Source organism: Triticum dicoccoides, chromosome 2A (assembly GCF_002162155.2).
Source record: "Triticum dicoccoides isolate Atlit2015 ecotype Zavitan chromosome 2A, WEW_v2.0, whole genome shotgun sequence".
Taxonomy (NCBI): Eukaryota; Viridiplantae; Streptophyta; class Magnoliopsida; order Poales; family Poaceae; genus Triticum; species Triticum dicoccoides.
In genome coordinates, this window is record NC_041382.1 from 727,813,122 (window position 1) to 727,825,865 (window position 12,744).

General features: G+C 42.9%; 3 protein-coding genes across 3 annotated transcripts in view; 2 read left to right on the plus strand and 1 right to left on the minus strand.

Moving 5' to 3' along the window:
• Positions 1–3,195, minus strand: part of LOC119356694 (U11/U12 small nuclear ribonucleoprotein 25 kDa protein-like) — a 5,118-nt gene extending 1,923 nt beyond the window's left edge. The window contains exons 1-3 of the mRNA XM_037623671.1: positions 2,812–3,195; positions 2,598–2,703; positions 315–414 (exon numbers count right to left, since the gene is read on the minus strand). Coding sequence (XP_037479568.1) covers positions 315–414; positions 2,598–2,703; positions 2,812–3,037 — 432 coding nt within the window. The 5' untranslated portion in view covers positions 3,038–3,195. The remainder of the gene's footprint in view (positions 1–314; positions 415–2,597; positions 2,704–2,811) is intronic.
• Positions 3,196–3,317: 122 nt separating this feature from the next.
• LOC119356696 (PHD finger-like domain-containing protein 5A) lies at positions 3,318–5,922 on the plus strand. The gene is made up of 2 exons (XM_037623673.1): positions 3,318–3,463; positions 5,320–5,922. The coding sequence occupies exon 2, from the start codon at positions 5,340–5,342 to the stop codon at positions 5,670–5,672; it is 333 nt and encodes a 110-aa protein (XP_037479570.1). The 5' UTR covers positions 3,318–3,463; positions 5,320–5,339; the 3' UTR covers positions 5,673–5,922.
• A 955-nt stretch (positions 5,923–6,877) lies between these two features.
• Positions 6,878–12,183, plus strand: LOC119356695 (zinc finger CCCH domain-containing protein 30-like). The gene is made up of 4 exons (XM_037623672.1): positions 6,878–7,211; positions 10,112–10,324; positions 10,412–10,536; positions 10,624–12,183. The coding sequence occupies exons 1-4, from the start codon at positions 7,155–7,157 to the stop codon at positions 11,894–11,896; spliced, it is 1,668 nt and encodes a 555-aa protein (XP_037479569.1). The 5' UTR covers positions 6,878–7,154; the 3' UTR covers positions 11,897–12,183.
• The last annotated feature ends 561 nt before the right edge of the window (positions 12,184–12,744 follow it).

Below are 12,744 nucleotides of genomic sequence, written 5' to 3' on the forward strand. Positions count from 1 at the left end.
CTCGCCACGCCCTGGCCAGAGGCTGCGTGCGGGCTGAGTGGCCGCCGGCCCAGCCTCAATTAGAGAGAGAGAGAGAAAAAAACCTGACAAGGGGGCCCCACCCAGGTCAAAACCGCCGTTGACTAGTGCCACATCAGCAGCAGCGGGTGGAGAAAAACCAGCCGGGGGGTGTTTTGTCCGGTTTGGGTTTGTTTGGGGGGTAAAAGAAGCGGAAAAATAGATCAGGGGGTAAAGTGAACCACCCACTTTATTCAGGGTAGTAAAATGGACTTTTTTCAAACTGAAATGAAAAAAATATGTTATTTTTTATATACCTTGGAATTATTTCGAATGTCGTAAGAAGAAAGTGCAGAATTGTCATCTATCAACTTCTCACTCTGATGTGTCAGGCAGTAGTTCTCCCAAATATGCTTCCTGGGTCAAACATAAATACTTACAGCGGAGTTTGGAAATTCTTGGTATCCTTAACAAATGGAAATATTGACAAAGAAAAGGTTGAGAGATGCCATGAAAAAGTAGTCCCTCCGTTTCAAATTAAGTGTCATGGTTTTAGTTTGAACTAAAACCACGACACTTATTTTGAAACGGAGGGAGCATGTCAGTTCTTAATAGAGAAATAGATAAAAAGTAATTATATTGATGGATAAAATAGTAGAGCCAGATGATAAAAATGCAGAAAATGTTGCAGATGCAGCTTAGATATACAATTTGTGCTAAGAACCACATAAATCCTGACGCTTTGGAACCACATAATGCAAGAAGACATGGATACCAAAGTTGGCATTTTTGGGGAATTCTATACAAGCCTGCCAGCTATTATACAGCTGAAGAGCTAACATTGTGATGGAACTTAGAAGGCCATATTATTAACCATAGCTAACATCAATAAGGTAGGATCTCTAACTAATTTTACAATTATGCAGCTGAAGCTTTTTAATTACAGAACTCATATATGGGCTCGTATTTCTTTCCCAGCATCTAGTAATTGTTCTGTCTGCACATCAATAAATTAGTTGAGCCTTCCCAAAAATACAGTTTATTTTAACAGCACTTTCTGACAATTTAGCATTAACAAATACTGATGCCAAGAACTCTTTGCAGTGAGTGCTCTCGTTATATCAGACAGGCAAACAATGTACTGTCCTAGATAAACTTATAACCACATGACTGAAGCTTCATGGAGTCACGGAAATGGGATCCTAGTTTAGAATATAGAATACCAGTGTAACATCTTAGAGAGAAAATTCTTTCTATGTTGAGCTCATACTACTTTAAGACGACAATCTTCGAACATTATATTCTCCTTAGCTTAACTAAAATAGATTACTCCCTCTGTAAAGAAATATAAGAGCGTTTAGATCACTATTTTAGTGATCTAAACACTCTTATATTTATTTATGGAGGGAGTAGTTAAGATAGGGACCTTAATTCGAATGGGTTTGACTAACCTTGTGTACACACATTCAGCTAGTCAATACCAAACAGGTCAAGTTCAGTGCTTAATCAAACTAAAAATTAGAGTGAGCTCCAGCTTGCATTCTGAATGTCTCGAGGTAATTCAGAATTCGGTTCAGTCTCATATATCTTGTGACCCTCAGCTTATTTGGATCATGACACCTATCATGGATCATGAGTGTCTGATTGACCATCGTGGGAGAGATTAAATATCAAAGATACATTGGCAGCATTTTGAAGAGCATCAAGTGTACTGTCAATGCCAGGAGTTGTTTGCAAGAGTGCTATTGTCATATCTGCCTGGCAAACAGTGTACTCCTAGATGGGCTTACAACCACATAGCAGAAGTTTGGAGTCCAGAAAATGGGGTCTTAATTTTTGATAATTTGTAGGTGTTGATGTAAACAGTGTGCATGCACTCTGAGATAATCGTAAGGCAAATTTAGTCAGCAGTTTCTTTCAATACTGAGCTTAAACTATTTCTAGAAGTCAATCTTGGAACATTCTGTTCTCTTTAGTTTAACTGAAAGACACTAATACAGGGAAATCTAATTCAAACAGGCTTGAATAATTTGTAGGTGTTGATGTAAACAGTGTACAGATACCAGGCTCATGCACTCTGAGATAATCGTAAGGCAAATTTAGTAAGCAGTTTCTTCCTATATTGAGCTTAAACTATTTCTAGAAGTCAATATTGGAACATTATGTTCTCTTTAGTTTAACTGAAAGACACTAATACAGGGAAATCTAATTAAAGCAGGCTTGAATAACCTTATGTACACACATTCAGTTATTCAATACCAAGTAGGTCAGTGCAAACTCAAGCTAAAACACGACTTCAGCTAGGATTCTCAACATCTCGAGCTAACTAAGAATTCAGGTTAATACCATACATCTTGTGAGTTGTGACCCTCAGCTTATTTAGATAATCACACCCATCTAAACTAGCAAATTTTGGTGGATCAACAGTGCCTTAGTGCCCATCATAGGATATAGTATCAAATAGCAAAGACAAATCGGCAGCATTTCGAAGGATATCAACTAATTAGATCAACACATGTTAGCATGAATCAATTAGATGACATGGATGTCAGAAGATATCCTTCCACTGTTTCAGACAAATAAATCTGACTATTACTTACCATGAGATGTGACGATGGCCCATCTGGCCCTGCTCTATCTCAGTTATCTTCTTCCTGATAGCCAGCTTCAAATCCTTGAGCGTAGCGGTGTTCAACACCGCGACATCTGTATCACCACAACGACAAGAGGAACACGAATTCATATGGGGGATAAACGCACGGCAAGGGATTTAGACAAAAATGTGGGCGGGGATCGAAGAGGGCCATATTGTACCGAACGAGGTGTTGTCCAGCTTGAGGACGGTCACCCTCATGGCGCTGCCGAGCTCGAGGTTGATGAGCGTGTCCACGTCCGCCAGCGAGGGCTTCCTCGGGACGTCGGCGAGTAAGGGGTCGTCGAGGAGCGCCGCGAGCATGGACTGCAGCCTCGCCTGATTGGCCTCGCTGCTCTGGTAAGCGGCCACCTCCTCCTCGGGCTTCGAGGCGCCTGCCGAATCCATCGCCTCTCCGCCGTAGAGCGCGATTGGCTCGGGACGCAGCGCGGATCCCTGCGGCGGCGGGTGCTCAACGGCGGCGGCGGCGGTGGCGCTCGGGGAAGATGCGGTGCCACTGGAGAACGGCTTAACAGGGGACCCAAAGGTGTTGAGAGGCCGACAGGTGGGACCCAACCCAGTAGAGCCAAATATGCTGGACCGCACCGGCCACTGGTAGCCGTCCGATCAGGCTGCCGGGTGATATGGACGGCGATCCCCATCGTAGCACACCTCTTGGTCTTTTATCTGCAAGCTTCTAGTCGCATCGGGCCGCCGCCGCCAAAATCTATTCCGCCAGCCTCGTCGACGTCGTCTCGGTGTCTCGGCGCGTCGCCTGCGGGGAGCAAGGAGCCAAGGTGCGAGCGCCGCCGCAGCGAGCTCGTCCTTCCGAAGGTACGTGCAGGCCGAACCCTAGAGCTTCTCCTGTCATCCATGGTCCCGTCCCGCCGCTCGAAACATATGCATTCCCTAGGTTTTTTGCTCCGCTCCGGCGATTTCTGCTGCGACGCTTGTCCATGTTCCTCGCGTCGCCCCTTAGGTCAGCCGCGGGAGCTTGGCGGTGGGGCGTGTTCTTCTGCGCCAACCCTAGCCCTCTAAGCACCGGGCGAGTAGGGGTCCTGTTCTCCAGATTCAGTACACTAAGCTTCAGATGGTTTGGATGGCCGCAAATTGAAACACTGCCACGGGAAATCTGCGGTGTCATCTGTAACTTCGGTTTCGTTAGCGAGAGATGTAGGGGGCTATAATTGTTACCACGTAATAATACATTTATGTCATGTTGGCTAGTGATCTAGGAGGCTGAACTGGAATACATGTTATTTGATTTGCACTTACATTATTGATCTGGAAGGCTGGAACACCATTGCTATGTAAAATTTGTTTTGTGGGAACTGCAGTAGCAATCAGTGAAGTTATTAATACTATACGCTAGTATCTCCTATATGTATGCTGTATTTATGTTAATACTAGTGTCCTAGAACAATTTTATGTTGTTAATTTTCATATTATCAGCGGAAAGTAATGCCATGCTCATGATATATAAATTTGTTTGTACTGGAATTATGCTGTTAAAGCCATAGGATGTTCTGCCTATCAAATTGATAAGATACACTTCGAATTCAGTTTTTTACTTCTTTAGTAAATACAGCATTTAATTATCTTTGAAAGCTTTCAAATCTGTATTGGATATAGTTGAAGTTAAGAGTTTTTGGTATCTGTATTAATTTCAGAACATATGGATATAGTTATGGTAGTGGAGCTATTCAATCTGTTTTCGTAGTTGTGGTAGGGGCCCCATAGTTGTGTTTGTGATAGCATAAGAGTTTTTCACCCCTAGTGACTTCAACTCGTCAACCAGAAACTTCACATAACTAGTTAACTGATCTGGTTGGAAATGTTTCGGATCAGCTTCCAACATCAAGTTTTGTACATCTAAGATTGAAAACATCTCTCTGAACCTAAAGGGTGTATTGTGGGGGTGGTATTCAGGGCTTTTAGTTCTCCTGCTGTCATACATTTCTACTAGTTGGTGAAAATGTGTGCTATGATGTGGCTTCTGTAGAAAGCAGGAAACATACATGTCTTTGTGCTTTTATGATGGAATGTTTTGTATGATTGGCGAGACTCTAATGACATTAAATGAATATATTGAAAAAGGTGGATGGAATTTGCAGTCATACCCATTGTGATATGTTTGAAGGGACCCTGATGACAGTAAATGAAGACATTGGGACGGATGGGGTTGAATTTGAAATCATACTGTATTTTTGTCAATGTTGAGCATTCTAGTGGTATACTTCCTTTTCTTTATAATAAGGGCAATCTGTTCTTGTCACCTTGATGATGTAGAGCTTGATGAATTACTAGTTGTAAAAATAATTTCAATGTAATGTTATCTTGTTTGCTTCTATGCCGGGAGGGGGTGGGTGTGGGGGTATTACACGTAAGTTGCCAGCAGTTGCAAGTTCGACAAATAAAGTGCATCAACAACTTGCTTCTCCTCGAGATGCTACATCAAAAGCTCTAGTAACCTAATTAACAATTTGCCTTTTGTTGGGATGCTTCACCACTTTATTTCTTCTGTGAGTGCAACCATTAGCAGTTTGCTTCTTGAGCTGCTACATCCAATGCTGCAGTCAACTGCATTAACCAATCTGTTTCTCTTAGGGATGCTTTTACCATTTAATTTCTTTTGATGACATCCTAAGATGACTAGATTCTGACAAGCAACGTGCACCTGGTTTTCACAGGTTAGCAGCATCCGACAGCCATGGCGAAGCATCACCCCGATCTCATCATGTGCCGGAAGCAGCCCGGCATCGCCATCGGCCGCCTGTGTGAGAAGTGCGACGGCAAGTGCGTCATCTGCGACTCGTACGTGCGCCCCTGCACCCTCGTCCGTGTCTGCGACGAGTGCAACTACGGCTCGTTCCAGGGGAGGTGCGTCATCTGCGGAGGGGTCGGCATCTCGGACGCCTACTACTGCAAGGAGTGCACGCAGCAGGAGAAGGACCGCGACGGGTGCCCCAAGATCGTGAACCTGGGGAGCGCCAAGACCGACCTCTTCTATGAGCGCAAGAAATACGGTTTTAAGAAGCGATAGACGGACGAGACAGATTCTTGGCCAGGTCCTCTGGGCATCATTTTCTGCTGTTTGCCGAACGAACAGCGATGTATTCGTGTTATGGTTTGGTACTGATAGGAGAATGCAACCCGGTGATCTTGATCTGTAATAACTGTTTGTGATGTATGGTCTGAAGTGAGTCTAGCTGGACTCCCAACTGCTTATGCGGTGCTATGTGCCGTGACTGTTTGTTGTTGACTTGGAATGTGGATCGAGATGACTGGCTTCCCGTGCCATGTCACTGTCTTGGCCGTTGCAAGTTGCAGCGACGTGACGTGGTTGTTATCTGGAAATGAAGCAAGCTGGCAGCTGATGGCGCCCAGTGCGCTTTTCATAGAGCCGGCTGGAAGTGCTCTGATCAGTGTCACATCTGCGTGGTTGAGCCTGCGGGCAGGGCACTAGTAGCGCTTGGGCATTTCCAGAATCCTGTATCGCAGCTTTCGGAACTCTGAAGATGCTTCACGGCGATCCCACAGGATTGTGGTTTCTTCAGGTAGAGGTTACATGTAGCCAAGCCACGTAGGGTTACCTCTGTAACCAGCAAAGCATTCGAAAGTTGATGTATGAAAGCCCCAGGCTGAGACTGGGATATAAAGTAAAATAAGGCACGAAAGTCAGCGAATCAAATTCAGGGGGGCGCAGGGCACACTGAAAATACAGTGCCGCCACCGTGATGATGGCAGGAACCCACCCAAACTGTGCGCTTTTATCATCATCATAAGCAGCAGGTCCCTGTCAAAGGGGGAGTTCCTGTCCAGTACGCCTCCTTAAAACGCTAACCTCCGACTAATCTGCTTCTGTCAAGCAGCCGTACGCCTCATGGACTTTGCTCAATCTGCTAACCAACTTTATACTACTAGTACTAGTAGTAAAATTACGTGCCGTATTGCATGACCTACCGGTTAAGGATCGTAAGGGCAACACGATTACGTATTTGCCCTTGGGACGGGATGATAGGCGGAGGGCAGCCTGGTAAATTCACACCGGGCCGGCCTGGATTTGGGGTCGGGTTAGGTTTAGGTTAGGGCTGCGGTTTGCGTTCGGATTAAATCAAATCGCGGCAGGCGTCGATCTCGGCTCGGTGGGGTGGGGGGCTGCACGCGAACTTATAAGCAGAAAAACAAGGGGGAAAAAGAAAGAAACGCAAATCGACGCGACGACAAATAAGAAAAGGGGCAGCGGGCAGAGCGGTGCCGACGCCAGCCACCACCACATCCCTCCTCCTCCTCGCCTCCTCACCACCTCCCGTCTCCTGACTCCTCACCCCTCTCCCCTCCAAATCCGCCGCCGCCGCCGCCGCCGCCGGGACGAGGAGGCAGGGGCTAACCCTAGGCGGCCCCGACCGCGAGTCCGTCCGTTCCGTCGATCGCCCTGCCGCCGCTGCGGCGTAGGGTGTCCGCGCGCGCGTCTCGTCTCGTCTAGATCGGATTCGATTCGGTTTTGTTGCGGGGGGTAGCGACGATGGGGTCGCGGCGGTCGCGGCGCGTTTCGTGGGCCACCGGACCCAGCCTCTGCAAGGTACTGCCACCAACAAACACCTGGTGATGCTAGTTTCAATCCACCCCCCCAATCCAATCCACCGCCCGCCGAGACGGATTCGCGCTAGAGGATTCGCGGCGGCGCGCGTGCTCGTTCGTCGTCGTTGCGGCTTTCTGATTTGCTTTGTTTGTTGAATGAATGATTTGATCCGTTGTTGCGTGGGATACGGTCCCGTTGTATGCTTTTGTTTTATTCTCTTTTGAGATGCGAGATGCGTGGAACTATATGTAAAACAAACGATGACGACGCATCTAGTTTTTGTGTATCCAATGAGGGCAGCGGAATAGGATGAGATGTGGATTTCGTTGTGCAAACGTGGCAGAATTTGGATGATGAGTGATTAACAGACGACAGAACAAAACTCGATTAATTAAACAACCTCTGCGTATGTCTAATCGAACAGCATCAGGATGCAGACAATGTGGGGGGAGACAAGCAAAGGGGAACTCCAATGTGAATGATGAGTGAAACACTAAACAAACTACGAAAGGATTGCATCTAGTAACAACATGACAGCACCTGTGAATTTGGTGTATTACAGTATCATATAGCACGTACTTTAGACAAAATTATATCACATTTAATCTTCCTTCTCTATCATGTATGTATATCTTTTGTTTCAATATTCTCTGTGGTTAACGAGTACTCCCAATGTAAACTAATATAAGAGCGTTTAGAACACTACTTTAGTAATCTAAACGCTCTTATATTAGTTTACAGAGGGAGTAGTTGATTGATTTAAGTGTCAATTCAACATTGTCCTGTTTCATGAGCCAATGCCAACATATATCAAGCAGTATTACCACAGTATTATGCTGAATATTGCTACCACCTAGCACAACAGTATAGCACGTGGTATCATTAGTGGATTCACATAACTCGGGCATGTGCAGTTACATTTTTCTTGCTGACTAAGCCTGTTCAAGCTACAGTGTATACCATGTATCCAAATTCTCTCTATTAAAAACACTAGTGATCGGTCGGTGTACTATCATGCATCAGGCTGCTGCCCTTGTATGCATGCAATACACTGTCACTGATGGCTGATAATCATTTCATAGTTCACAATTCATGATCTCCAGCAGGGACAAAAGCCTTGAGTTAACATTGCAATTTTTTTAAGCAGGAGTTGTTACCCTTAAATTTTTAGATGCGCAATACAGAATATATCTCATGCTTCACTTCGACATAATATCACTGTCTGTCTACAAAAATTAAGTTATAATACAGAAACAGTATGCATAGCCTGTGCTAATGCACATGTTTGAAGTTCAGAATGCAACAGAATCTAGATTTACACAAAAATAAACGCAATAGCCCAGGTGCATATTTGTTCTGGAGGACTGGTAATATGTCTGAGCTTATAATCATTGAAAATTGAATATAGCATGCAGAAAACAAACAGATGGCACCATTTTAATTTAAGTTCATTCAGAAATTAGTGATTCACTAGGTTCTCCTGTTTTCTGGAAAAGAACGATGTTTGTCCTGTTAAACCATGTGAAGCTCTTATAATTTATCACATTGTTTTTTTGGAGCTAGAGGCATTAGATGGCCATTTATTTGAGACATGGTTCAGCAAAATTCTTTGTATATGCTATAAAGTACCAATGGTGAAGTTCACTTTACTCATCTGTTCAGCATGAGACACCATTATTAATAAGCTAATGCATTTATTAGCTGAAGCCAAGGGACCATTATATACAACTACTATATGGAAGCTTGTCTTCTCAGTTACCATCCCTAAGTGATTGCATTTTGATATTTGTAAAACCAAATATTTCTTGTTCGTACTTGTCATTGCTTGATTATTGTCTTGTCAGTTACTTTGCACTCATGCTTGCCATTACTTGATTTTTCGCTCATTACATGTGTGCTATGCACTATGATGCTAAGTTTAGGTTGATAAGTCTAGGTCTAGTCATTGACTCCCTGGGTCATGCATATCTTTCTTGACTCACATCCGTTACAGCTTTACAGCATATGCTTGCGATAACAGAAAAATGTGCATATGTGCATATATGTATTTTTGTTCTAGTCATATCATTTCCATTTGCTGCTGCAGTATGTGTAAATCGTTGATATGATTTTCAGTATCTAGCATCATTACTTAGCTTGCACTACTTATCCATATAAAAGTCTCAAGCGGTTGTCCTGCCTATAGAACTTTACTGGTAATCTGGTATTATCACATATGAAAGAACCTGTTGTCAAAATCTCCTTTAAATTTCTTGGACATTAGAATACCTTGATTGATTGAGCTACATTTCTTTTGTTATAGATAGTATAAAGTCCTGAACATAGGTTCTAAATGAGTGAAGAAAATCATCTTCTATCTTACCTGATTTACATTGACAAAAAGCTCTAAACTGCACTAATATTTCACGGAACCGCTCCTCAAAATCTCATTTCGTTTTGTTTGAGATCAGAGTGCCCTGATTGTGCTAATATTAATTTTCTTGAGATCAGAGTGCCCTGATTGTGCTACTATTAATTTTCTTAAGAATTATGTGAAATCCTGAACCGGAATTCTGTGAAGAGTTAGAAGAAAATCATCTCTCTGTTACCTGATTCCGATTAAATTTTATAGACACCATTCATCACATCTATGCAATGAACAAATAATATGTGATTATTTGTCCGTAAACATTGGCAATTTTCTTAGTCTGTAAAATAGTATGTGATTAGTTGGATATACAGTCAGTTGTACGCCTTCTTCCCAATACAAGAAATTTTGTATAGTAATTATCTTATGGCTCGTGTGCATATAATATATCCGAACGCAGTGAGTTATCGTAGATTTTTTGTTCCCTGTCACTAAAACACTGTAAAATGTAAATATTAAGAAACACCGCCTGATGTATTTGTTAATCTGTCAGGTAAGGCTGTTCATATCTGAGGATTCCCCTTCTCAAGCTGGATTAAGACCGCAAGACAATCTCCAAGCAAAAGGTTCAACATCCTTAACGCATGCAGCTGGCCCGAGTTCAGATGATTCCCTGCCTCCGGGTTTTGAGTCACTGCAGCCAGCCAATGACCTCAAAATTGACATATCTCAAATTCCTCTTATTAGGTGGAAATGCCCACCACATGTAAGACTCATGATTTAGACTGCCGTGTTGCACAAACTTTCTAGATTTTCAATATCGTCTCATTTTTCTATATTGTCTTGGTTTCAGATATTGCTGAACCCACAATGGCACCTTGCCTCTGGAGAAGAAAGCAGGGAGATTGCTGTACAAAATGAGAGAATGTTTGGAGTGCTTGAGGCTATTTATCCACGTGCATCGAACATTCCTCCAAAGTAAGCAAGTTTCTCATATGTGTCTACAGATTCCCCTTTTTGACGCTTCATATTTGTTATTCATATAAGCTCTTTGTGCCAATCCAGCCCATTTGTTTCTCCTGATGTGAAAGACTCTCATTATGATGACTCCGGAACCCCATTGGTTCCTGTGATCCCTGTCGAAGATGATGATGCCTCAGATCAGTCGGAAGGACCATTGCTTGATCAACCAAACGATTACCATCAGTCCGATAACTATGGCCCTGCAGAAATCAATGCGCTGCAAGTGTCAAATACTCCAATTACTCCTGCACAACAGCAGCCTGGTGGATCCACTGGCGTTGAAGCTGATGTGTTGGCTGCAGCTTCTGCTGCATACACTGCAATAATGCAGAGCAACCAAAAGGGAAGTATGGTTGACCGAGATCTACTTGTTAAAATACTAAGTGATCCTGTACAAGTTGAGAGGTTAATGAAAGAATACAACCAAATTAGAAATGAACAATCTACTAGTAGTTCAGTTGTTGCCCCAGTGCCACCGTGTCCACCCCCCCAAATGACAATGACTGCCCCTGCCTCATATTCCAATCATATGACAACTTTCCAGAACACAAATTCCACCCTGCCACCTCCAATGGCCCCACGGCCAATGATGAATCGACCGCCTCAAGGATATCCTCCAGTTCCCATGAATCATCCACCCGGTTCTAGTCCAGCTATGAATATTCCACCGGGTTCAAGTTCAGCTATGAGTCATCGACCAGGTTCAAATCCACCTATGAGTCATCCACCAGGTTCAAATCCACCTATGAGTCATCCACCAGGTTCAAATCCACCTATGAGTCGTCCACCGGGTTCAAATCCACCTATGAGTCATCCACCGGGTTCAAATCCAGCTATGAGTCATCCATTGGGCTCAAATCCAGCTATGAGTCATGCACCGGGCTCAAATCCAGCTATGAGTCATGCACCGGGTTCAAATCCAGCTATGAGTTATCCACCGGGTTCAAGTAGTTCAGCTATGAATTTTTCAGGTGCTCCGCCAAGGGCTATCAACTATTACAAAACCCTCATCCATCAGCATGGTGGTGAGAGGCAGGAATCATTTGAACAACATGGAAGGCAGTTTGGAATGTACCATCAATCTGGAACTCCCCAAACTAATGGTATTGATGCTATGAACGGTGCTTCTATGGTGAACAGAGATACGAAAACAAGGCCAACAAGACCATGTGCCTACTTCAACGGCCCGAGAGGGTGTCGCAACGGAGCTAATTGCACGTTTCTACATGACTCATCTGCCACTTCAAGGCAGCAGGAGCAACAAAACGGCTCAAAAAGGATAAAGTTAGACAGCAGAATAACTGGTCGAAATTGAGCTGTGGGCTGCTATTCAAGTTTTTGACTGTTCTTTGGTTCAATATCTTTTCACATGCACGGTTCAGTAAATATTGCAGACACCAGCTCCCTGTCCTGTTGACTCCCTCCCAGTAGCTTGCCTTCTCTCCTTTTTATAGCCAAAAAGATGTTCTGGAAGAAAAGGGAAATACTTCCATCTTATATTGGAGCTCAGATTTTTACTGAACCATTATACACCCTTCTTTATTGAAGCACTTAATCGTGGCTAGTTTCATGCTGCGCTAGTGGAGACTGTTCTGGTTTTAATTTGTGTGAAAATTGCTTTTTTACTGGACACAGTTTTAACTTATGTGAAAAATAGTTTCTTATGGGACAGTTTTAACTTATGTGAAAACTTAATTAGACAACAAAGGAACCAATAATGATAATTGCTTATTTCAAGAAACTAATCACTTTATATTTGAGTTAGAAGTAGTTTAAATTTGTATTATTTGAACTATGTTATTCTCCTGTACCATAATATAGTGCATAGTACTTCCTTTGTTTTAATTTAGTCGGCATAATAGCTTTCATTGAAGTCAAACTTTATAAAGTTTAACGAAGTTTATAGGAAAAATATATGAGCAATTTCAATACCAAATCTATATAATGTGAAAATATATTCAATGATGAATTTAATGGTATTGTATGTGTTAATATTTTTTCTATATATTTTTGTGAAGTTACATAAATTTTGATTTCAAACACAACTAATATTCAGACTGAAAAAACCGGAGGAAGTAGATATTTTGTGAAGTCAAACACTCGGACCAACTTTATAAAAAATATATGACCTTTTTCAGTACTGAATTTGTATCATATAGAAAT

Bases quoted from the DNA above. Each gene is read 5' to 3' on its own strand.
- LOC119356696 (XM_037623673.1), top strand. From the start codon at position 5,340: ATGGCGAAGCATCACCCCGATCTCATCATGTGCCGGAAGCAGCCCGGC.
- LOC119356695 (XM_037623672.1), top strand. From the start codon at position 7,155: ATGGGGTCGCGGCGGTCGCGGCGCGTTTCGTGGGCCACCGGACCCAGC. The intron at 7,212-10,111 runs GTACTGCCACCA...TTAATCTGTCAG, and splicing joins CCGGACCCAGCCTCTGCAAG to GTAAGGCTGTTCATATCTGA. The intron at 10,325-10,411 runs GTAAGACTCATG...TCTTGGTTTCAG, and splicing joins GGTGGAAATGCCCACCACAT to ATATTGCTGAACCCACAATG.